This window comes from Puma concolor, chromosome D3 (assembly GCF_028749965.1).
Source record: "Puma concolor isolate L17-30 chromosome D3, mPumCon1.1.hap2, whole genome shotgun sequence".
Taxonomy (NCBI): domain Eukaryota; kingdom Metazoa; phylum Chordata; class Mammalia; order Carnivora; family Felidae; genus Puma; species Puma concolor.
In genome coordinates, this window is record NC_141678.1 from 38,333,872 (window position 1) to 38,360,736 (window position 26,865).

Here is a 26,865-nt window from a genome sequence, read left to right on the forward strand (position 1 = left end):
CCCATGGATGAGGAAGATGGAAGAAGAGAAGAGAAAAGGAATCAGGTGCAGGAGAGCAGGTTAGAGGTGGAACAAGAGGGCCAAGCTTGCATGGAGAGTAACAAGCTGTGCATCTATGGAAGTGCATAGATCCAGAAACTACATGTGTTCTCACGGGTTTTTATAGAGTTTAAAGTGAAGATGCCAAGGCTATTAGTGTTTTCCTGTTTGCAAAATATTTGCACTTTGTGACCACTAATCAAAAGAGGAAAATGGTTAATCCAATTGATTTCTGGCAAAACTGATGTCAAAATCAGATGCCTGTGTATGTTTTCAGAACTTATTTTCTCTGCCAGGGGCTTGAAACCTGCAATTCTTCTTTATTACCTTTGTGACAATTTGCCTTGTTTCATGAGGTGTTTCCTCCTCCCTGATCTTTATTTCATTGACAGGCAAATAAATGTAACTTTAAATTTCCCAGTGCACTTGCTGTGTCCTTCCTGACAACTCTTCAGGATAGCTTTTCCTCACCCCGTCTGCCTTCCCTCTAATCTGTTTATCTCCATGCTGGTTATGTAGCACTGCAGTGCGGCTTCCAGAACCAGGACTTGAAATGCCCACCCTGTGCATTGGGGGAGTGACCAAAAATTCTCTTTTAAGGAGAAACTTGATTTTAATATGCTTCAGGCCAGAGGACAAAAGAAAGGGTTTCTATCCAGAAGCCAAGTTTACTATTAAGGAGAATTAGAAAAGCAGCCCATGCCATTGTTTAAAGAGGGAGTGATGGTTTTTTCCTTGACTTAAAAAAATCACTTCAACTCGGGGAACCTGGCTGGCTCTGTCGGTTAACCTTCCAACTTCAGCTCTGGTCATGACCTCACAGTTCATGAGTTCGAGCCCCTCATCGGGCTCCGTGCTGATAGCTCAAGAGCCTGGAGCCTGCTTTGGATTCTATGTCTCCCTCTCTCTCTGCCTCTCCCCCGCTCGTGCTCTCTCTCTCTCTCTCTCTCTCTCTCTTTCTCTCTCAAAAATAAATAAAAAAAAATAAAAATAAAAAAATCCCTTCAACAATTCTTCTTTGGCCAAAACTTCTCTTATTTTGTACTATGTGTTTGTGTTATCATAAGATATTATGAACATAGAGAAATAGTCTGGCCTCTGTCCTCTCGAAGAGGTCAGTAGCATTCATCAGAGCCACTGTGTTTACGTTGAGTGAATCTATCAGTAGCTGATGAGCATCTGCTCATTGAAGATGGTGAAGATGTGGCAGGGCACCCAGAGGGTGCACTGCTGCCTTCACAAGGCTAAATAAATACTGGCCAGAGGGGCAGGGAGGAGTGGTTCATTTTGAACAGATTGAGTAGGGAGTTAAAGAGTCTTGGTGACCAGGAAGTATGGAAATAGATTAGGTAACAATTAAGATGTGGGTCAAAGTACAGCTGGATCAACATCCTTGCACACTGACTTGTCACCTGTCCCCTCTCCTAATTTTCATTTGAAGTCTGTAGAACTATCTTCATCAGGTTATCAGTCTGCAGAAACTTTGACCTCACCCGCAAATACTGCAATTATTTTGAGATGACAAGGGAGTCTGTTTCTACCTCTTGATCTCTTTATATTTTTTACATCTTTCTAAATATGCTATTATGGCTGACAGACTAAATGAGGGCTCGTCACATGCCACTTTAGCTTGTCTTTCTGCATATTTGCAGCCAACATTAAAAACACATGTAGTAGTAATTAAGTCTTCTTTAGAAATCATTTCTTACTGGTAATGTGCTTTTCGGTTCCCTCCATGAGACACCATAGCTTGATAAATTATTCTGTTGGCAGCAGTAACAACAGAGCCTGCATAATTGTAAACCCTTCCCATGCTGGTACTTAGAGGAGTAATTATGCAGCCTGATTTCCTCATTTTAAAATACAGAGGCCAACATTAGTAGGTTTTCAGAAATATTCCTTCATTCTCTCTTTTGGGAAGAGTTACTAGCTACTTGACAAATGAGGTTCTAAAGTGATGGCGCCTTAGAGAAAAGTCTTGTTGCTTTAGAGCCTCACCTCATACGAATTTTTATTGAAGTTGGACTGGTCATGAGATCCAGCTGGGTATAAATCCAAAGAGAAGATCCCATGTTTCCCTTTGTGGTGAAAATTTTTTCATTTATTTTACTTCCATTTTGCCTTTTTTAAAAAACTTAGAATTATTCAGGGAAAATATATTATGTAAATAAAAGGAGACAGATGGGTTAAAGGGGGAAAAGAATATTTCCATTTTAGCTCAGCTTTGGAAATCTAGGCCAACTGATAAAAATTGAAGAAACACAGATTGAAACCAGATCTGTCTTACAAGAGAAATGGTGCAGTATTAAGTCTCCAAACGTAAGTGACTTTGACTACAGAAACCATTTACACCAGCTTCAGAGAGGTTGCTTTCCAACGGGCTTGTTCAGATTTGATTTTTTTTAAATGATTGAGTCATCACTGATCAAAATGAGTCACACATGATTTTTTATGTGACATCTGGAGGGCGTTTCAAAGGCATAAAACAGATCATATCAGAGCTATTCCACCCCTTACATTCATCCTGTATTTCTTATTAGATTAGCAACGTTTTAAAATCTAAACTCTCACTTGGTGACATTTTCATTAGCACTTCTTATTCCATGTTCTAGCTTTTAAATTTTAATGCCTGTCTTAAAAAGAAGGAGAGAGCAGAGCGTTCTTAATCAGAAATGTATTACTTTCAATTTACCATCTTCCAAAAAAAGCCCCAAACAAGCAAACAAACCTCATTGAATAGCTAGTCCAAGCTAGAATTTAAAAGAGTCACAGAAACCATGATGAGAGTAGAGAAGTCAAATACCGATCCTGAAGAACCAAAAATGAGGACTGGAATGGAGGACTGGAATGTGTGTGTGTGTGTGTGTGTGTGTGTGTGTGTGTGTGTGTGTGTGTGTTTTAATTCTGGATGAGAAATGACTAAGGAACTAACAAAATATGGTTCCTAGGCATTGGCTGACCCACATAGGAGATGATGGACAACTTTGTTCTTTGTTTCAATTAAGAATAGAAGTAAATTAAATCCATCTAGCCATCAAAAATGAAGCATGCACTAAGCATTCTTGACTACTTGCACTTCAGTTGACTTCTAGAATGTTGACTTGTTCATGTGCTTTGGAAACACAAGGTTACAGTAAGGTGAGTCAGAGAGGCCTGGTGGGAACTGGGAGGCTCCTGGGGACTCTCCTTGGCTCTAACCCTAAGGTCCTCACCCAGTCCATGGTGTTCTAAGTGGGGGTTGGAGGCCAGCCTCATTCTGGGCTGGTTGTTGCTCTTCCAAGGCACGGCCTGCTGCTGACAGCCTGGGGCCCCATGCCCAAACTCGAGCTACCACCCGTACTTTTAACTCACCACAGACGTCCAGGCCTTGCCTGCCCAGCTGTCCAACCAGGGGCTCTCTGTCCAGCTGTCCCAGGCCCCTGTCCTTGCCCAAACTACAGGCCTCCTGACTTGGCACCCTGCCCGAGGACTTGTGCTGACCGTCACTACTGTCTATGGCTCACAAGAAAGAATTCCCTGCCCACCCCACCAAGAGCTGCTAAACCCTGAAACAGGCTTCTCAGGGAGCTCTGTAGAAATAGGAGAGGCTCTCATTTGTCTGAAATGGTTTCTGTCAGTCAGAGAACACACACAGACTAACTGGTGCCTCATCAGTAGAGTTCATAAACCTCAGATTTTGTAAATGGACTGGCAAAAGAGCAAGGCCAAATTGTAACAGACGGCACCTAGTTTGGGAATTTATACAGAATTCAAACACTTCGATGGAAATTTGCACCATCTTGTATTCTTTCATTGTTGAGGCGCCCACATACATCTCTCTGTTAGACACAGATGGATCCATGCCCCTATTACAACGGAAACCAAAATTAAGGCAGGATCACAGCCTTGCTATGGGGAAGGTGGGCATGTGGTCAACCGAGAGGAGGTAGGAGCGGTGCCCCAGGACTACGAGGATTGATCCCCATGACCACCAGTCCGCAGAGATAAAAAAAGAATCATGCTTCTATACAGATTTTTCTAAATCACAGAATAAAGAAAGGACCTTACTCTACAAGTCTTATGGTAAAGCAAGACACAACACATAGCTATCTTCACATTTTTTTGCCTTTTTAATGTCATTTTTTAATAGGTAGCATATTCACATGGTATGAAAATTTTTAAATGTATAAAAAGGTACACAGTGAGAAGTCTCCCACCCACTCCCTCTACACAAACTCCCCCTCCAGACAGATCCCCACTGTTAGTCTTTTGTGCATCCTCCTAGAGTTTCTTTATACATACACAAGTGAACATAAATATATTTTCTTATCCCACTTCCTTATATTTAACACAGTAAGTAGTATGCTGTATGCACTTGAATTTTTTTTCACTCAACAGTATAGCCAGGGGATTTTCCCCATTTGTACATAAAGCCTCCTTTTCGTGTCTGGACAGTAGTGTTCCACTGAACGATGCACCACTATATAACCAGCCCTCTGCCGTGGACAGACTATTTGCAGTCTTTCATCGCTTCAAACAGTGCTGCGCAAATAACTATGTATGTATGTCGTCCTGCACATGTGCTAGGGGGTCTATAGGATAAATTGCCAAAAGTGGAATGGCTGAATGAAAGGGAATATACATCTGTCAACTTGCCCAACAAACAAATATACCGATTTGCACTCTTCCCAGGAATTGTTGAGGATGCCTGTTTCTCAATACCAACAAAGTCTGTTATCAAACATTTAGATCTTTTGCCAGTGTGGTCATTGAAAAATGCTACCTCGGTATAATTTTAATTTGCGTTTTTACTGTGAGTTACTTTGAGCCTCTTTTCTTTTTTTTTTCAACGTTTATTTATTTTTGGGACAGAGAGAGACAGAGCATGAACGGGGAAGGGGCAGAGAGAGAGGGAGACACAGAATCGGAAACAGGCTCCAGGCTCTGAGCCATCAGCCCAGAGCCCGACGCGGGGCTCGAACTCACGGACCGCGAGATCGTGACCTGGTTGAAGTCGCGCTTAACCGACTGCGCCACCTAGGCGCCCCGAGCCTCTTTTTTTATGCTGAAGAACCATTCGTGTTTCCCTTTCTGTGAACTTTGCCAGGTTTTCTGTTGCCATTTTAGTCTTTTTCCTTCCAATTTCAAAGAGCTCTTTATCTTTACGGATTTTAGGAAATTAGTCCTGTCTCCATGACTAGAGTTGCATGTATTTGTTCCCATTTTGGTTTTTGGGGTTTTTTTTTTTCCAGTCTTTTATTTTCTTATGGGTGTTGTGTTTATTTGTCTGGCTGGTTGACTTAGGTTCACCTTGCCCTTATTTATCAATTGTTTTAGTTTCTTTCGGATTATATAACATAACACAGGCAAAAAGGCCTTTCCCATGTCATGACAAGATCCTGTTGTATTTTATTCTACTACTTTTATGGGCTGTTTTGTTTTTTTTTTTACATTAAATCATACAAATAAATATTTGGAATATATCCCTGTGTGTCATGTCAGCCGTGAATCCATTTTTATTTTATTTGGTTTTGATTCGGAAGGCTACCCGCTTGATTCAGCCAAGTCTGCTCCATTTCTTCCCTAATCTGGGATGTCACCTTCGCATGCTCTAAATTTCCATAAGTACTTGGTCTATTTATGAACTTCTTATTCTTTTTCATCAGTCAGTCTGCATCCTTTTAATTACTGAAGTCTCACAAAATGTTCTAACATCCAGTTGGTCAGTCACACTTCATCGCTGTTCCTGCTTGTTTGGTTTGTTTTCTACACAGACCTCAGAATTAGCTTGTCGGTGGTTTTATTGAGGTCATGGTAAATGTATGAGAGTAACTTAGAGAGATGTGAGGTCTTTATGATGTTGATTCTTCCTCTACAGGAACATGCTGTCTTTTTGTTTACTGGAGTCTTCTTTGGTGTCCTTCAGAAGTCTTTTTAGTTTTTCTTCAACAAGTCTTACACATTTCTTCTTGAATGTCTTCCTAGGTAATGTAAAATGGCCTTTCCACTGTATCTTCCAACTGGTGGTCATATGTGTATATGAGGGCTTTTGCTGTCAGCATTTTAATTTTGTACACTTGCCAGCTTACTAACCTCTTATCTTTTGTTGGAGTTTGGCAATTGATTCTCATGATTTTCTGGGTTTACAGTGATACCATCTGCAGTAATGATAGTTTTAGCTTCTGCTTTGTTACTGTTCCATCTCTTGTATCTTTTCTGATCTCATTGTGTTGGCTTGGGCCCCAGTAGGACGAGGTATGCATAATCAGTAGTAATGGTGATGGCAGGCATCATTCTTGTCCAGAGTTTAGTTTAAAATTACTCCAGTGCTTCCCCGATAAAAGTTTGCTTCAAGATACAGATATTTTCTTTTGTTAAGGAATCATGCCAGTTAGTTCCTCTAGTGGGTTTTTCTATCCATGTTTCTTGAATTTCAATAAATGCCTCTTAAAAATCTATGGAGATAGATGATCACAACTTCTTCTTCTTAGACTTTTTGATATGAATAAATTTCCTGTTACTAAATGGTCCTTGCATTTTAGGAATAAACATTGTATTGTCATGACACATAATTTGCATGCCAATAATTTATTTAAACTTTGGTTTTGATATTAATCAATAAGAAATTTTTTCTTGATATGTATATGCATATGCTCTGTCAGATATGGATATCAATATTATGCTTGCTTCATAAAACAAATTTGGAAGTTTTCCCTTTTCTCTGCACTGGAATGTTTTGTTCTCAAACAATTTGGTAGGAATCCCCTAGGAATCCACCTAGACCTTTTTTTTTTTTTTTTAATTTTTTTTTTCAACGTTTATTTATTTTTGGGACAGAGAAAGAGCATGAATGGGGGAGGGGCAGAGAGAGAGGGAGACAACAGAATCGGAAACAGGCTCCAGGCTCTGAGCCATCAGCCCAGAACCCGACGCGGGGCTCGAACTCACGGACCACGAGATCGTGACCTGGCTGAAGTCGGACGCTTAACCGACTGCACCACCCAGGCGCCCCGTCCTAGACCTTTTTAAGTACACAGTTAAGTGAACTGGAGCTTTGCCAGGTGTGAAGAGGGAAGTTTTTTATACTATTGTCTGTTTCTTCTATGGAAAAAAAATCTGTTTATATTTTCTGTTTCCTCTAAGAGGAGTTTTGGTAAATTGTATTTTCCTAGAAAACTATCCATTTATTCTGCTTTTCAAATGTATTTACCTAGAGCTAAGCATAAGTAGTTTAAAGTTTTCTCTGTTTCTGTATTTCCCCCTAGTATATCTTATTTTCTGTCATTATCTTTTTATGACTTTTATATATGATCTGATTGTTCTGACATTTTTGTGTGATTCTTCTGAACTTAACAAGATTTATTTTTGTTCAAATGGTCATCATTATAAGTTTATATAAGACTTTTATCTTTCTTTTCAAAAGACATTTTCTACGTATTTCCTGCTATAAACAATGAAAAAATTAGAATGTTTTCTCCTTCTCTCCTTCACACCAGATTTTAATCAATAATACTACCTTAACTGATATTTACCTTTGTACTGTTAACATGCGTGTACTTCTATTACTTCAATAAAGGAACTTTTTCTACTTTTCACCGTATCCCCCTTCCTTTTCCTGTGTTCTCCATTGTCAGAGCAGGTATTGTTAAACCATTCCATCCCCCTTATCTTCTTCTTTTTGTTTTAGATCGAAAGTTAAACATAGCCACAACTCAGCACCAGTCCTCCTACTGGACTTTTCTTCTTCTGGGATGTCATTAAGAGGGACTAACGTCATTAAGAAGGACTATTTCTTTGAGTTCTTGCATGTTCAACACATGTCTATAGCTGTATATTTGAAGGATAATTCATCCAGACATAAAACCCTTTTGACACTTCCTTTCCTTGAGTATGTTATAGATGTAGCTCCACTGTCTTCTAGTTTTCGTTTTTAAAAATTATTACAGTTAAATATACATGACACAAAATTTACCATTTTAACCATTTTTAAGTACACAGTTCAGTGGCATTAAGTATATTCACATTGTTGTGTGATCATCACCACCATGCATCTCTAGAATTTTCTCATCATTCCAAACTGAAACTCTGCACTCATTAAAACAATAACCCCCAAAAGCCCAGGTTGCCACTGTTGTACTTTCTGTGTCTATTTATTTGACTATTCTAGATATCTCATATAAGTGGAATCATAGTATGTATACTTTTGTATCTAGCTTATTTCACTTAGCATTATGTCTTCAAGATTCATCCATGTTGTAGTATGTATCATAATTTCGTTCCTTTTTATGGTTAAATAATATTTCACTGTATGTATACACCATATTTGGTTTGTGCATTCAGTCATCAATGTACACTATAGGATTTCCTTTTTTTAAATATAATTTATTGTCAAATTGGTTTCCATACAACACCCAGTGCTCATCCCAACAGGTGCCCTCCTCAATGCCCATCACCTACTTTTCCTTCTCCCCCAACCCCCATCTACCCTTAGTTTGTTCTCAGTCCTTAAGAGTCTCTCATGGTTTGCCTCCCTCCCTCTCTGTAACTTTTTTTTCCCCCTTCCCCTCACCCATGATCTTCTGTTAACGTTTCTCAAGATCCACATACAAGTGAAAACATATGGTATCTGTTTTTCTCTGCCTGGCTTATTTCACTTAGCATAATACCCTCCAGTTCTATAGGGTTTTCTTTAAAAGAAAAAAAAAAAAAAGAAGAAGAAGAGTTTATTTATTTACTTAGAGAGAAAGACAGCGTGTGGATTTGTGTGCAAGTCAGGGAGGTGCAAAGACAGAGGAAGAGAAAATCCCAAGCAGATTCAGTGCTGTTAGCACAGAGCCTGATGCGGGGCTCCATCCAGGAACTGAGATCATGACCTGAGCTGAAATCAAGAGTTGGATGCTTAACTGACTGAACTACCCAGGTGCCCTAGGATTTCTTTAGGGTTTTCTACATATAAGATCATGTGTTTACTTCTTCTTTTTTAATTTGGATGTCTTCCTATGAGTTAGGAAGTATTCCCTCCTCCTTAATTTTGTTGGTTAAGTTTGAGAAGAACTGATGTAACTTCTGTCAGTGTTTGGTAGACTTCACCAGTGAACCCATCTTGGTCCAGGGCTTTTCTTTGTCAAGGAGTTTTTGAATACTGATTCAATCTCCTTAACTCGTTATGGGTCTATTCAGATTTTTTATTTATTCCTGATTGAATCTTGGTAGGTTTTGTGTTTCTAAGAATTTTTCCATTTCATCTATATTATCTAATTTGTGGACATACAATTATTCATAGTACTCTCTTATAATCCTTTTTATTTCTGTAGAATTAGTGGTAATGTCCTCACTTTCATTTCTGATTTTAGTAATTTGAATCTTGTCTTAAAAGTTTGTCAATTTTGCCAGTCTTTTTGAAAATCAAGTCTTGGGTTCATTGATCTTTTCTTCTCTGTTTTATTTATCTGCATTCTAATATTTATTTCTTCCTTGTGTTAGTTTTGAGTTTAGTTTGCTATTCTTTTTCTAGTTCCTTAAATTTTAGTCAGATTGATGATTTGAAGTCTTTCTTTTTCCTTATGTCAACATTTACAGCTCTAAAATTTCCTCTTAGCACTGTTTTTGCTATATCCCATAACTTTTGGGATATTTTATTTTCATTTAAATTTGTCTCTAAGTATTTTATGATTTCTTTTGTGATTTCCTCTTTGACTCATTGGTCATTTAAGAGTGTGTTCATTTCCACACATTTGTGAATTCTTCAGTTTTCCTGCTACTAATGACTTCTAATTCCATCCTGTTGTGGTCAGCAAAAATACTTTGTATGATGTCTATCTTATAAAATTTATTGAGACTTTATTTGTGGTCTGATATGTGGCCTGTCTTGGAGCTTGTTCCGGGTACATTTGAGAATGTGTCTTCTGTTATTGGGTAAAATGTTGTTTATACCTTTTAGATCTGGTTGGTTTATTGTGTTGTTCGAGTCCTTGCTTATTTTTCTTTTGCTTGCTTCTCTTTCTTTCCTTGCTTATCTTCCGTTTGGTTGTTCTCTCCATTATGTGAGAGAAGTACTGAAGTCTTCAATTGTTATTGGAGGACTGTCTATTTCTCCCTTCAATTCTGTCAGTTTCTGCTTCATATATTTTGATAGTGTGTCATTAATTGCATTACTATTTATAATTGTTATATCTTCTTGCATTATTGAACCTTTTATTAATATATAATGCCATTCTTTATCTCTTATGACCTGTTTTTTAAATTTAAAATCTTTTTTATCTTATATTAGTATTGCCACCTGGCTCAAAGGGTACCATTAATATGGAATATCTTTTCCCATCTTTTCACTTTCAACATATTTTTGTCTTTGGGTCTAAAATGTGTCTCTTGCAGACACCATATAATTGTATCATATTTTTTAATTCTGCCAATCTCTTGTCTCTCGATTGGAGGGTTTGATCCATTTACACCTTAAGTAATTATTGATAATGAGGGGCTTGCTTCTGCCATTTGCTGTTTGTTTGCTGTATGCCATGTAGGATGTCTGTCCCTCATTACCTATATTACTGTCTTCTTTTGTGTTTAGTTGATTTTTTGTTGTGAGGATTTTAATTCACTTTTAATTTCCTTTTGTATATACTCTGTAGTTACTTTCTTTTTGGTTACTATGAAGATTACATTTAACATCTTAATATTATAACACTCTAATTTGAATTTATAACAACTTAACAAACATTCTGTTCCTTTACAGCTCCATCTTCCCCACTTTTGAGTTATTGATATCACAAATTACATCTTTCTATATTGTGTGTTCAAAAACATGGACTAATCATTTTGATTCATTAGTTGTTTAAATCATATATAACATAAGTATAATTACAAACAAAAATTACAATAATACTTGTTATTATATATTTCTCTATTTCTCTATGTGTGTATCTTTACCAGATGACTTTTGTATTTTTGTCTGCCTTTTAGTTACTGTCTATCATCGTTTCATTTCAACTTGAGGGACTCCTTTTAGCATTTCCTATAGGGCAAGTCTAGTGGTAATTAATCCTCTCAGCTTTTCCTTGTCTGGGAATGTCTTAATATCTCCTAATTTTTGAAAGACGGTTTCGTCAGATGTAGAATTCTCAGATGACAGTTTTTTGTTTTTGTTTTTGTTTTCTCCTTACAGCACTTTAAATATATTATCACACTGTGTTCTGGTCTGCAAGGTATCTGCTGAAAAACCCTCTGATAATCTTCTTGAAGACTCCTTGTACATGATGAGCTACTTTTCTCTGGGTTTCCAGGGTTCTGTCTTTGTCTTTCAACAGTTTGATTACAGTGTGTCTCAGTGTGGGTCTCTTTGAATTTATCGTATTTGAGGGGCGCTTGGGTAGCTCAGTCAGTTGAGCATCCAGCTTCAGCTCAGGTCATGATCTCCTGGCTCGTGAGTTTGAGCCCCGGGTCAGGCTCTGTGCTGACAGCCCAGAGCAGGGAGCCTGCTTTGGATTCTGTGTCTCCCTCTCTCTCTGCTCCTCCCCCGCTCACACTCTGTCTCACTCTGTCTCTCACTCTGTCTCTCCCCCTCAAGAATAAATAAACATAAAAAAAAAAGAATTTATCATATTTGGGTTTAATTCAGCTTCTTAGATTTGTAGATCCACATCTTTCCTCAACTTTGGGAGGCTTTCATCCATTACTTCTCCTCTCTCGTTCTCTCTATCTTGCTCTTTTTCTCTGTCTATCTATATCTCTGTCTCTATCTCCCCCCACTCCAGCCCCATCTCCAATCTCTCTCTGTCTCCGTCTTTCCCTTTGGGACTCCCACAATATATATGTTGGTCCTTTGATGCTGTCCCTTAGATCCTGTTCACTTTTCTTCCATCTTTTTTCTTTCTGTTTCTCAGACTTGATAGTTTCCATTGGCTTATTTCTTTTCTTTTTTGTGTTTATTTATTTTTGAGAGACAGAGAGAGAGAACATGAACAGGGAGGGACAGAGAAAGGGGGGACACAGAATCTGAAGCAGGCTCCAGGCTCTGAGCTGTCAGCACAGAGCCCAACGTGGGGCTCGACCTCACGAATTGTGAGATCATGACCTGAGCCGAAGTCGGAAGCTTAACCAAATGAGCCACTCAGGTGCCCCATCCATTGACCTATTTTTAAGTTTACAATTTTTTCTGGCTGCTCAAATCTGTTTTTTAATCCCTCCAGCAATTTTTTTCATTTTAGTTATTGTACGTTTCAGGTTCAGGATTTCTTTTTAGTTCCTTTTTGATTTCTGTCTCATTATTGATATTTTCATTTTGTTTATACATTGTTTTCTTGACTTTATCCCCGTCTTCCTTTAGCTCTTTGAGCATCTTTAAGAACTTTTTTCAATGTCTTTTTCTAGTAAGTCTGTCATCTGGCCTTAGGGACATTTCCTATTTGTTTTCTCTGGATGGGTCATATTTTCCTATTTCTTTGTATACCTTGTAATTACTTTGTTGTTGAACACTGGACATTCGAATCTTATAACATGATATCTCTATTAATCAGAATTTCCCCCCTTACCTAAGGTTTGCTGTTCTGTTTTTGTGTTTAATTGCTGTAGGGTGTTTCTGTACTGGAGATCAGACTGAAGTGTCAACTTAAGGCCTTTTCAGGTCTTTTCTGAGCCTGGATTTTACCCCAGGCATGTTATAAATTCTCTTTTCTATGCAATTGCTTTTGGATGTCTTAATCCTCAAATTTCTTCCAAAAGGGGAGAGGGGATAAAATTTTTTTTTTAATTTATTTTTTCAATGTTTATTTATTTTTGGGACAGAGAGAGACAGAGCATGAACGGGGGAGGGGCAGAGAGAGAGGGAGACACAGAATCGGAAACAGGCTCCAGGCTCTGAGCCATCAGCCCAGAGCCCGACGCTGGGCTCGAACTCACGGACCGCGAGATGGTGACCTGGCTGAAGTCGGACGCTCAACCGACTGCGCCACCCAGGCGCCCCATAGGGGATAAAATTTTAAGGCATGGTTTCTTTAAATATCTGGAAGCCACTTCAGCCAGTGGGATTTCAACAACAGAATCTGCCTCGGTGCCTGTACTTCCACAGTCAGAAGCAGTCATCAGTTATCACCGCATGGCTCCTTGATATTTGGTGGACAAGGTCCTTATTGCCTACCCTGACTCCTTCAAGTCACATGCAAGCCACTCCAGGAATGTGGGCTCAGCTGCCCAGGACCAGGCCGGAGGGTGGGAAATGAGTAGCTACTGCCACACTAATAGCTGAAGCTGACCCAAACTCACAGTGAGTTGCTGACTAAGCCTTCCCCTGGAAGGTAGAAGTCTTCAAATCGATTCCAGAGTTCTAAAACTGTTTCAGGCAGAGTCTGCTGGTGCAAGTGCCATCTGGATGAAGCAATGGACTCCTGGCACTTCCTACCCACCATCTTCCCCGATGTCACTCCTGTGTTCTGTTTTTGAAGGTTTTGAGGAGATATCTGAGGCTCACCTGGCTGCCCAAGTGAGCGTTTACTTGTAAACTCCAGGGACTTTACTAAGATATACCTTGTTGTTGAATTCTCATTCACCTAAACTGGCACATAGTTTGCCCTTTCAGCATTTCAAGTACGTTCAAGCATATAGGTTCCAAGTGTTCCGGAAAGAGTTGTTTTTATTACTATTCAAATATTTGTTTTGTTTCATTATTTCAGTTTTTCCTCAGACATGCTGATTATGCATTTGCTAGATCTCCTTCAATTTCATTTTGCTTGCATTTCTTATGTTTGTCTTTTATGTCACTTGCTCAGTATTATAAAAGATTTACTCTGCCTTTCTGCTCCTTCCTGTTTCATCTTCATTCCTATGATGGTTTTATTTTTTTCTTCTGCTTCTTTCTTGAGTTCTGCCTTTCTTCTTGTCTGTTGCCATCTCTTCCTTGAATTGTTGCATTTCTACTTTGTGTTCATCATAGAGGTAATTGCTTCACTGAGCTTTGTTTTGTGTTTCTAAATGCATGTCAGCATGTCTCATTGCTTTTTGCATCTCCTCAGTGGTTAACATTTTTCCTGCTTGCATTGTTAAATTTTTTTAATGCTTATTTATTTTTGAAAAAGAGAGAGACAGAGCATGGACTAGGGGAGAGGCAGAGATAGTGGAGACACAGAATGTGAAGCAGGTTCCAGGCTCTAAGCTGTCAGCACAGAGCCCGGCGCGGGGTTCGAACTCACAAGCTGTGAGATCATGACCTGAGCCAAAGTGGGACTTGCTTAACTGACTGAGCCACCCAGGAGCCCCTTCTGCTTGCATTTTTAAATCTATAATAGCTTCTGTTGGTCTCTTCCACATTTTCCTCATGGGATCTTTGCACAACAGTGTACTAATTCTTTTTCTTTTCTTTCTGTTTAGATCATTCATTATTAAATAGGTTGGATTTTCCTGGACTAGCTATTTGCACACCCCTCTACAGTAATGGGAATTGAGGGTCAGGCTTCACAACTAAAGATTTTCTTTTTCTTGCCTGACACAGAGACAAATTGCTTACTGCAGATATGGCCCATCTGAATTATTCTTGGTGTAGCTCTGGTTTCTCTAACTCTGAACTGAGCTGAGTCCCAGAGGGCTTCTTCCACCAGCCCTGCTCACTCCAGGTCCAGGACCCATTTTTCAGAAACGAGGAACATTCTTTGGTTGGATGCTTATGGAGATCGTCCACCTCTGGGCCCTTCTTTCCCCCCCTGCCTCTATACAACTGGCAATCACAGTTACTTCTAGCCCCTCTTACAGATATATTGGAATCTGGGGAATATGTTTACCTCTAAGTTCCACTGAAAATGGAATCTATGCTGTTCTGTTTGCTTATTTTCTTTGTTGTTTTGTATGGTTCCATGCTCACAGCCCTGTTTCTTACTGATTATCATGTTTCAAATGACTATAATAAACCCACATTCTCTTTTCTTTTATTCCATTCAACACATCTTTATTGAGCCTGACACCTTCTGTTAGGACCATAGGGTGTACACAAGAGAAGTTGTTCTTGTTTAGTGGGGGTTTAGAAATGGAAACAACTGTTATAGGCACAAGGTAACATGGGACAGGTGCTACCTTATGGGTTCAAATAGAGAAGTCTGGGAAAGAGCAAAAGATTCATTTTCTGTGGGAATCAGAAACGTTTTTGGGGCCAGATACCTAAACAGTGGGTAATGTTTCAACAAAGAGAAATATGAGGAAAGAGATTCCAGGGGGCAAAATAGGTAATAAAAAACATAGCACTGGAACAGTGAAGGCATTTTCAGGACACAGCGGGAAACTGGCTACCCTGGAGTACAGGACACTTTCGAGAAAGAGAGTCACAGAGAAGGGGTGGGTAGACTGAGAGCCCACAGTCTTGAGCAGCATGCTAAGGAGTGTCATCCTGGACTTAATGGGAGAGTTTGGGGATGGTTTTAATTCAGTCATTACTTGTTTGTTGTTTTTGTTTTGTTATGATTTTGGAGAGAATGCAATGGATAAATTGTTGCCAGCGAAAAATGCTGACAGCAAGTTGGAGAAGATTCAGAAATAGAAGGGCCTGAAGACAAGAGGCCATTGCGTGCAAATGGTGGCTGAGTAGGATGCTGGTCGTGAGGACAGAATGGGGAGACAGGCACCAACAGAGTGGACCCTTGCTTACCCATAACAAAGCCAGACCGAGACCCTCCAAATTCCCATTCTTTGCCCCATAAATGATTGGCTAAACTGGGAACAAGATGCCTCTTAACCAACCTTTGGTTAAGTTTCTCTTCTTTCCCCAGGCCCCTAAATTTGGCCCACCCTCAGCTCAGCCAGCAAACAGACCCCTCCTTAAGGGCCCTCCTGACAAACGGGCCCCTCTGAGCCACAGACAGAGCTTTTTGCCCTTCCATCCCCTCCCCCACACCCTGTCTTTATAGCCTTGTTTTCTCCCCTCTATGGAAGAAAAACCATTTTTGCCTAACTCTTGAGACTTTGCTGATATTATGGTCAGAGTTGCCACCTATTGTGACAATGCCTTCCCCCCTTATAAATAATCTTTTTGAAAAAAGTCTTTACCTGTTTTTTAGTAGTAGTAGTAGTAGTAGTAGTAGTATTACTTGGAAGTACCAAATCATTTAGGATGTAGGGTCATCCAAACCTGGCCACTGATTGGATAAGAGTTTAGAGCTGGAAGGAGGTGGAAAAGTCAAGCAGGGCAGAGATTTGGGGCCAGAGTGGCCACCATGGCTTTTCAGCCACTGTTTTGTATCTGTGGTTTAATTGGGTTTGTTTTTCTCTTGTGGGGAGGGGCAAATTTCTCTGTTTTAACTTGGGAAAGAAAAATACAACTTGGAGAAAAAAATCTTTGTGGTCCTTATGTTTCTAAAATGCATCTCACCTAAGTTAGTTTTTCTCCCCTTCTTTTAAATCTCCCAACACCAAGCATTCAACTGAGTTGAAATCAGAAGGGAAAATAAAGTTATTAAGTGCTGTTTTCAATATTGGTGATTTTGGCTTTGCTTCCTTTTATTCATTTATAAGATCCATGAATTCAGTATCCAATAATGCCTAAGCCCTACTCCTTGTAAGATATCCCTGCTGCCCATCGTCCCCACCCCTCAACAGCTTGGCGTCCCCAGCGTGCTTTCTGCCACTTTCCAGATTCTTAGTCGTTGGTCTTAAAATGCATAGCTCCTGGCATCTTCAGTGTGCTTCATAATCTCCACTTATGTTAATCCACAGCTAATGGAACCGTCAGGCCCAGCTCTTGCCCACGGAAAAGCCTCCTCTGGCCTCCATTGCCAAGGTGATGAAACAGCAGTGCATGGGGCGTAGACCCCAGCACGCCTGAGAAAGCTGCATGGGCGTGTGCGCCCCACAGATGCCTTTCCTGGGCTTTCATCCAACTCTGTGTTTCTCGGGTGTTTTAGCCCGGACCTGTTTCATACATGAAAATCTCCTGCTCCCTTTAATGGAAATCGAAAATGCAAAATAACTGAAACAGCGTTGCTTGGAATAAATGGAATCATTTCACGGCCCCCTCCCTTTCCATGCTCCTCGCCAACCTTGGCCCCTTAGGTTTACATTTTCCTGTTTCTCAACCTCTCTTTCAGTTTTACTGTGCTTGTTCTCACAGTGTCAGATGTGTCTTTTGAGTCCCCCCTGCTCGCTCTGCTCAGTTCTGTCTGCAGAAGTGTGAGGCCTTAGTGACACGGGCGAGACGATTGTCCAGACTTGAGCGAAAACGCAAAGCTAGGTACTCGCTGAATTGCCTAAGAACGTATTTGCTTTACCTTCTTCACCTTGACTGAATTCTGAGTCCTTATTCTTCTTATCTTCATAAATAAGAAAGGCCATCTTCTAAGTAACTTTTCAAAAATAGCCTATCCGTGATGTGTTGAATTTTTTTAAAAAACAAATTCTGGATTCTGCCTTCAGCATTCACTCCCCAGGACCGTAAAGCTGGAGCCTCGTGGAACGCACAGAGGTGAGAAGTTGGGATTTAATCAAATCCAATGAGCCTACTGCTGTTTTATTTTAGAAGTCCTTGATTGCATCTCTACCTTGCAGTACCCCTGCATGGCGTGGTCACCCCTGTAGAAAGCACAGATGGTGACTGTCAGGCCATGCATCAAACTCAGAGCCCTCCTGGATGCATTTGTTTTCTCTGGCTGGTGTTGGGAATTCAGCTATTTTCCAACCATTTTTAAATTAGCCTTAAATCTGCTTTTGAAAAACCACACTTCTGGATGCACCCTCTTCTCATAATAACAAAGTCTCACTGAATCAGAATGATGAAAGAGAAGCGTATCTTAGTTGAGGGAAGACACCTGAATGTGAGCTGTTTGTAAAGGCCTGTAAAGGTGCGCCATCTAAATGTACAGTAAGATCATGATTTTCTTTGTGGAAGAGAAAACTGACTACTTCAAGGCAATTCCAAAGAGCAAAACCGGGGCTAATGGATAGAGGTTCAAGGAGGCACTGATATTTCAACCTAAGGAAAGCCCAGCACACATTCATGGCCGTGCTGGGGCGGAGCGATTTACCGCATGGCAGGTGACACTGCTACTGGAGGTGGCGGGGAGGAGATGGGCTCCTGCCTCAGGAGAAACCCAGAAACCCAGACCCCTTGCCCTCCAAGGGGCCAGCTCAGCACCAAGTCTGAGCCCACACTGCCAGGATCCAAATCCTGCTCCTCCTACTCATTAACTCTGTAACCTCAGGCAACTTACTTAACCCCTCTCTGCCTCAGTTTCCTCACCATAATGGGTGTGATAATTTTGAGGAATTAATATATGGAGAAAAAAAAACTTATAAGTTAGAACAATGAGTTGCAGGTACATAGTAAGTGCCGTATGACTGTTTGTTAAATGTAACTAAGGAAAAGATTTTCTAGGATGTCCAAAAGACACCAAGGAAGATCTTTTTTGAATGCCCCCCTTGGTACTAAGCAGTAAACAAGATGGACACAGGCCCAGAATCCACACAGCTCACATCTTGTGCTGGAGAAAGTCAGGTACCCAACCCACAGCCTGGAGAGGGCTCCCATGACAGAAGCCTGAAGCAGGGGCTTACTGTGGTCCCTAGAACCCCGGGAAAGGGCTGCAGGACCAGGAGCAGGGAGGTGAGGGAGATGTTTGGCTTGTGTTCCTAGAAGAGGAAGAGGGATGAACGGGAGCAGCTGGGGCCTGATCTTCCTACCAGTATCCTCAGCTGCTGCCGGCATTTTGAGGCTGCTGATTTCCTTTAGAGCCATGATTCTTTACAGCCGCCAACTCGTTCACTCATTCATTCATTCACTTAACTTTATTAATAGGTGAGCGTCTATAATTTTCTAGTGCAAAACATATTTTTTAGTTAGCTAATAAGTACTTTAATCAGCTGGAAAAGCACATAGAAAATTTTTTGATTGTTGCCAATTCCATTCTTGTGCTATCTGAATAAAAACGATTAGGAAAAAACAGTATTTATTCATGTTGTGTCCTTGTAGAAAATAATGGCTTTAATCACAATGCCACTTTTTAATTATTTTTTCTACATAGGTTGAAATAACCAAAGGAGTCGTATCATTGTTATTATGCTGCATAATTTTACAAAATTTTTGTTTGAAGGATCTATCAGTGGAATTATTATTATTTTTTAGTGGGCTATGAATGGTGAGGCTCTTCTGTTTCAAATGAACAGCTCTGATTATTTCTAAGGATTTCTTGTCCTAAGAAAGTGGAAAAACAGCAAACCTACACAAGCATTAACATGCTCTGAAACAGGTATCCAGGTAAGCCCATCGTATTTTAGTTTGGAAATAAAGGATGAGATATCAAAAGTTGCTTCATTACACGTAACCGTGGGCATATTCTCTTTCGGATTCAGTGAAGTGAATCTAAACCCTTGTTAGGTCAGTTTGGGGAGACCTGTATGGCTTGGTGAAATGTGAACATAAAGTGCTCTGAGCCCCTTTCCTCCTTGCTGAGATTATCCCCAGATCTACCTAGAACATTCTTTCCCTTTGGAGAAAACAAGGGTGGGTCCATGTCTTCTCAGCACAGCACATGTCATTCCTCTTCTTGGAAGGCCCCAAGCTCCTCCCACTGACTGTGGAAGACCCAGCCCCAGATCCTCCCATGATCCACAATCATCTTCTCCTTGTGCACCCTTAAACTCGGTACATGACTCTGTCATTGTGTTATTGCATCGCGACAACAAATCCTTTGCACCTCTGCCTTTCCTCCTGGATCGTGAATTCCGTGAGGGCAAAAAATAAGTCTTGTTGATTTTTGCCTTCCAAGCACCTGGCACTGCTTTGGATGCATGAATATATTGTTGGCCACGTCTAGAGCTCAGAGTGGTGCAGTAGATGCCCCTGGATAAGAGGGAGGAAGAGGAGTGGAGGTATGAGACAGAGCCCACCAGCGCATGGGAGGAACCAAGCCAAGGATGCCCGCCTCCCAGTCTCCCAGGGGTGGCCCATTCAGCCCCAGACTGGGACAGCCAGTGGTGAATTTCTCAGATGACTTAATATTTTACAGCTAAGCAGAAGTAATTCCCAAAAATTCTAATGTGGCTAAAGTTGATATATTAAAATTTTATTACAGAGATAGTTAAAGGTGGCTAGCTAAGTAAAGGGCATGTTTTGGTAACTCCTTGCTATTTTAATTAATTAATTAATTAAAGTCTATTTATCTATTTTGAGAGAGAAAGTGCACATTCACAAGTGGGGAAGGGGCAAGGAGAGAGGAAAAAACAGAATCCCAAGCAGGCTCCACGCTGTCAGCACAGAGCTGGACATGGGGCTCAAACTCATGAACTGTGAGATCATGACCTAAGCTGAGATCAAGAATCAGACGCTTAGCCGACTGAGCCACACAGGCACCCCACTCCTTGCTATTTTAAACTTACTTAAAAATGTTTTTGGGGTGCCTAGGTGGCTCAGTCGGTTAAGCATCAGACTTCAGCTCAGGTCATGATCTCACCGTCTGTGAGTTCGAGCCCCGTGTCAGGCTCTGTGCTGACAGCTCACAGCCTGGAGCCTGCTTTGGACTCTGTGTCTCCCTCTCTCTCTGTCCCTCCCCCGCTCACACTCTGTCTCCCTCCCTCAAAAATAAATATTTAATATAGTGTTGACTGAGGTAGTTCCTTCCTCCTCAAAAAATGTTTTCACATGCTGGCTGTGATTTTTTTCTTTGTTTTACCTCTATTGTTTTCTTCTTTCCCCTCTCTAGTTACAGAATCGTGTAAGTGCGAACATAAGTAAACAGGTAAATAGAATAGGCAGCTCTTGTGTAGACAGAAGGTATAAGTGTCAAGAGACTAACTGGCAGTGTGACTTGCGGAGAGTCACTTAAAGTCAATCCACAGAACTTTTCAAGGTCTATTAACCACCAAGCCCTGTACATCTCAGTGACCAAATGAGAGATAGACTCTGCCCTAAAAAAACTTAATATCTATCCAATCCTTTGGCTAACATGTACTTATTAAGGGCCTTTGTGTGCAAGGCGCTGTGCAAAAGCCCTGCATGTATAGTAACAGAAATGCCCTGGAAGTATTGTTGCACCTGATGTCCTGCGTTAGCCAAGCAAAGAGAAGAGGGGAGGGCGTTCAAGGAGGAAAGAACAGCAAGACACATTCAGGGTACCTACTATGTCTGGGCCATGGGAATGGGAGGACAGAGGTGTGAGAGGTCAGAGAAAGAGGGAGGGAGGGAGATGAATACATTAGGGAGGAAGAAAATGCTATTTATTCAATCCCAGGTACCACGATTTGTACACGCATGTCCCATTTCATCTTCATGGCACCCTTAACTGCTGTTGTCGCATGAAAGGGACCATTGGTGAGCCCTGGAACAGAAGGGTAGCCCATCTTCATTCACTGCAAAAAAAAAAAAAAAAAAAGAAAGAAAGAAAGAAAGAAAGAAAGAAAGAAAAAAGAAATATACTGCAGGCTGAAAGGAATTCTCAAGGCATCCACTGGACTTTAGGGACTCGGGATGTATCATAATGCTTTAGGTGGAGCTGATGGCTGTCTTTGCTCTCTCAGATGAAATGGAATGTTATGGAAAATGAAATGTGAGATTCAGAGAGGTTAAGTAACATGCCCAGATCACACAGCTCCCCTCTGCAGTAGTGGAATTGGAACCCGGATCTCTCTGATCCCCAAACCCTTCCACAACAGTAGGCTTCAGGCAAAATAAAATAATTCCTATGGCAGAAGTATGCGTTGTTGTGGGAAAATAGGAAGGGTCCTTTATTCCAGCAAGGAAAGAACAGGGATAGTGTTTCAGAACATTCATTACAGTGAAACGAGTGGGGCAAATTAAAAGGTGTTATAGGTCCTTCTACCTCCAAAATGCTGTGGATTTATAAATGGTGTCATCCTATTAAAAGAAAAGGCTCTGGCTTGTATTGTTCATAGCTCTCTACCTTAACTCACATTTATTTAATACATGTGATATGTTACGATCCATGCACATAAACAGGACTGATAATGACAAAATATAGGGAGAAGAGTATGTTCATTTTCTTACCAACAGTCCTTTTTTTTTTTCCCATAGGGAAACATAATTCTGGGTTTGTGACTAAATTCAGTTTGTTGGGAGGTGAGGTTGGATTTCACTAAAGCTGGGTGCATTCTTTTCTACAAAATGGTTTCAGTGTATTGTGTTTCAGTGAATCCCCGTGTGAATTAATAGCAACCAGACATTGCCTTCCCTTTGTTCTCTTGTTTTCTGCAGGTTTATTCCTTGTAAGAAGACATAGGTTTCTTTGGGTAAAAGATTCTCAGGAATCTATAACTAGGCACTTAAGCAGGAGCAAAGTTGTAAAGCAGTTGCCATTTTAGAAGATTTATTTTGTGCAGCAGAAATAGGAAATTGATAGCACAGCACTCAGCAGGACAAGTAACCTTCCTACTTTATGAAACTTAGTTTCTGAACCAGAGCCCTCAGAGGACCTCATCTTAGCAGCCCTCCAGACAGAAGATCCAAAGCAGGCTCTGAGCTGTCAGCACAGAGCCCGATGAGGGGCTCGAACTCACAAACCCCAAGATCATGACCTGAGCTGAAGTCGGACATTCAACTGACTGAATCACCCAGGTGCCCCTATCAAAATAATCTTCTTAAAATCCTACTTTGGTCATCTCATTTCCCTGCTTAAACTCCATTCCTGCTCCCGTGGCCAAACAGACCCCAAACCCTTCCAACTGAGTCTCTGCTTATTGCTCATAGCATTCTCTGATGGCTTCCTGGTTAGAAACTGCAGGCTGACCTCACTGCCACCTGTCCAGATAGCTGGATTTTTTCACCCACCTGAACTGTGAGGCACCCCCCCTCCACTTGCCTTGGCTCCTGGTCTGGTCACCCCCACCTCCAGCAGCATCTACCCAAGCTCTTTGCTTGGCCTGGGATGGGAACTCTCCAAACTGATTCTTCACTCAGTCACTGAGCAAGTATTTATTGTGCTCCTAGTATGTGCCAGCCATAGTGACAAAAGACCGGGTGTGCCCTCAGGGACAACCAGTCTTATAGTTTCATAGGCCGTGTGATTATGGCCCACCTCTGTGATTTAAGGCTTTGCTTCTCAGTTATGGTCCTTAGACCAATCACAATGGCATGACCTGAGAGCTTGTACTAACTATCAAATCTCAGCTCCCCCACCATCCATCCTGTATTAACAGTATTCCCACATGAACCGCATTGCACAGCAGAGCGTGAGAAGCTCTGCATTAAGGCTCACAGAGTCGGGGTGCGTGGGTGGCTCAGCCAACTCTTAATCTTGGCTCGGGTCTTGATCTCGGGGTCATGAGTTTGGGCCCTGCATTGGACTCTGCACTGGGCCTGAAGCCTACCTTAAAATAAAGACAGTCAAGTTGGGTCGGTGAGTTGGTTCCATTTATGTTATCTTTGCTCTATGATGATTATATATTATAAGTATATATAAGTAAACTTATAGGTTTAAATTGTCCTTCATTTAGTAAATAACATTTATTTATTTTTGAGACAGAACGAGACAGAGCACGAGCGGGGGAGGGGCAGAGAGAAAGGGAGACACAGAATCCGAAGCAGGCTCCAGGCTCTGAGCTGCCAGCACAGAGCCCAACACAGGGCTTGAACTCACAGACCACAAGATCATGACCTGAGCCGAAGTCAGACACCTAACTGACTGAGCCACCCAGGCGCCCCCTCATTTAGCAGACTTTTTAAGGATTTGTTAACATAAGTTACATCATATGGTGCTGCAGAGCACAACCAAATTACAAGCAGCAAATGCAGACCTGTCTGTATTGTGTAAAACATGAGCACTTCCCGGATATTGCTCATGTTGCATTTTGCACATATCGGAGGTATGCTCACATCCAGGGAATGGTGGTGCTAGTTCACAGATTATACGCCATTTTTGGTCATACCCATGTTCGTGTGGCCAACACGGAGTTTTCATAAATTTTTGATTCGTTATGAACAGGTTTTCACATAGAAAGCCAGACTTCTGGCTTCTCTTGAAAACTGGGCAGCCCTGGGCCCACTTTCCTGATGTCACAGTGGGCTGGCACTGGGAGTCTTCTCCTGTACATGGGGGCATGCTCTCCAGTTCACCATGCTCCACCCACGTCACTGTCACTCCTCCTAGGCCTGCCTGGCCCCTATAGACAATGGGGTCTGAGAACCTATGCTAGGACCTAGGGGTACACAGAGTGAGCCTGCCTCGTGTTTGCCCCATTATAGTTACCTTCAGAGTCTTTGTAAAGAAGCAGCCCCCATGGGAGGACAATAGGGAACCTACCATTGGTGAGGACAGACAAATGACTCTAGGCTAGTGATTCTCAACCCTACGTGACAGGAGCTGGTAAGAGTACCAGTGCCCACTTCCCACCAGCACTGCCCAGACATCCCGACTTCATTGCTATGGGCATCACCAGAGTTTACAACCTCCACAGGTGATTCTAATCTGACTGGAGACCCACTGATCTAGGCCATCTACAGTCCTTGCAAAATGAAACTGCAACAACAGGCCGAAGTCGGGAAAATATATATACGCATATGCTCACGTGCATAAATTGAAAGGATTGATATTGAAGCCTCATCACTCTGGACATTGGTAATTCAACATGTATGATAGTTTTGTCTAGGAGCCGGCCTATCATTTACCCTTCTTATCCGTAGAAGAGAGTTGGCCAAGCAAATGAGCACTTGTAAGCAAGATTGCTTTAAACTGCTTTATAGAAACTAGATTTTTTTTTTGAAGGATTTGAATTCAAACACTGACTTGAGCTAAATATAATTTGTATTCCCTCTTACAAAACCAAAAATTTGGAAGATACCAGCAGGCGTGGTGAATGTATCATACAGAGCCCCTTCCACAATTGTAGAATTGCTTTCTTGTGTGGTCTGTTATCACCTCGCCTAAAATTCTATTCGTGCTTTAATTACCTTAAAATAATGCTTATTACTGTCAGAATTTGGCCATTTAGGGCACAGAAGTGTTCATCCAAGAATGTCATTAGAGGAAAAGTTCTGCTAATGTGCCTGCTGTAATGAAACCATTCCCCCTTCCCAGGCCCCAGATTGGCTGTTGCATGGTAGCATCTGGCAATAAATCTCTGCTGTTTTGGGGCAGATTCTCTTGATTAGAGGTCTGACAATCACCAGAGTAATTCATGAGATGACTTTATGCAAGAAATTTCATGATTTCTAATGGCTTCTAATGGTTTAATATTTTAATGTAATTACGCTTAATTATACACTGTAATATGCATTGGCCAAGCTTGGGAACTGGGTCTTAGTAAAATGTAGCTAATGGAAAATTTTCCTCCAGCTTTTTTTAAACAAGGAATTAAGTCCTGACGTGAAACTGAATGCAAATCCAACAAGCAGTCTCTTGCCAGAGAAAATATTGGCGTAATACATTTGAATGGCCCAGTTTGTCAGCTCGCTTGGCTAAATCCCCAAATCATACACTGTTTTAGAATTATTTCAGAAGTTCTATTTCCCACCTTTCCACTAACCTACTTTTAGTAATTTCTGTTTGGTTTTATGAATTTTTATCAACAGGCAGTCTGGGTGAGGGAGATTTGGGGAGGCACACACAGAATAATGTTATTTATTATGATCACCAGTAAAGGGGGTGAGGGAGACAGAGGCAAAACTCATGCCCTGGGCAGGTTTGGGAGTGTCATTTATCTATGCTGCCCACGGTGAGTGGATGTAAAGACAGAATAAAGAGCAGAACTAAAATATAGTGTGTTCCCGTTTCGCACGTCCCCTCGAAGCTAAGCAGTGACGTAGTGTTCGGATTCCATTTGTGCTGTCCTTGGGTTTGCAGACAGTCGGGGATTGAGCAAGGGAGTGTTAAGGCTTACATCTCATTGTACTTTTGAGAAATAAACCCATTTTAGAATGCCCTCCTGCTCTGTATTCTCTCCTCCCTCTTCTCACTTCCTGTCACCTTCTCTCTCCCCCAAGGCACTCAAAATACACCGAACATAAGGAGCACAGCACCTCAGACCCTTCCCAGCCCTGAGCCTTTTCAGAAGCACAGTGGCAGCTATTGGGCAAAGGCCCCTTGAGGCCGGGTTACCTGGAGCCCAAGCCAGACTGCAGGCCCCAGCCAAGCAGCAGGACCTCAGAGTCACCCGAAACACACGGTGCCAGACTTCTCGCTGACGGGAGAACATTCCTACTTGCTTTTCATTTGGGGGTTGCTCACTCCCTGGCCTGGAAGAAAAGGTAGAAAACGAGAGAGGGGTCATTCCTGACATTTACATAGTGCCGTCTCATACAAATGATTTAATTCCCTGAACAATCCTGTGTCACTAACTCCATTTTCCAGTTGAAAACACGGAGGCTCTGGGAAGCCGGACATCTAGGTGAGGTTTACATGGCAAACGCACAGTGGTCCTGATTTCGGACCCAGGTCTGTGGCCCAAGTCCATGGCACCCTGCACATCACCATGCCAGTCACAACAGCCAGATGCACACATTCAGGCAGTTCCCCAAATAGGACAGGCTCCCACTGGAACAGAACTCTGGTTTTGTTTTTAGCAGATTTTAAGAGTGCCTATTTTGAAATCTTTGCTTAAGGGCACATTCTAATGTTTAGGAAAGTAAAAAAAAAAAGAAAAAAAAAAAAAAAGCCCTAGCCACCAGAGGCAAGGAAGGGAGATGAAACCTTCCTCCACAGGCTTCCAGGGACAGTTTTTTAAAGGCTACCTCATCTTATGACAACTGCATGGGAATATGGACATGTAAACCTGGTAGAGATGAGAAAACAGCATTAAGTTAACAGCAAGAGCAGAGATATGGGAGTCAGATGCTTGAGTTTGAGCCCTGTCTCTGCCATTTGCTAGCTCTGTGACTGTTGACAGGTCACTGGGCACCCTGTGTACCGGGAACCGCGGGGTCCCACAGGACCGAGG

General features: G+C 41.4%; 1 protein-coding gene across 3 annotated transcripts in view; it reads left to right on the forward strand.

Moving 5' to 3' along the window:
- The window catches only part of L3MBTL4 (L3MBTL histone methyl-lysine binding protein 4), a 449,596-nt gene that overhangs the window by 391,011 nt on the left and 31,720 nt on the right, over positions 1–26,865 (forward strand). Inside the window, exon 17 of one of the 3 annotated variants that reach the window (XM_086682504.1) lies at positions 16,705–17,350. The exons of the other annotated variants lie outside the window; for them this stretch is intronic. Within the exon in view, the coding sequence (XP_086538630.1) occupies positions 16,705–16,772 (68 nt within the window). The 3' untranslated portion in view covers positions 16,773–17,350. Of the gene's footprint in view, positions 1–16,704; positions 17,351–26,865 lie in introns of those variants that run through there. 3 annotated transcript variants of the gene reach the window in all.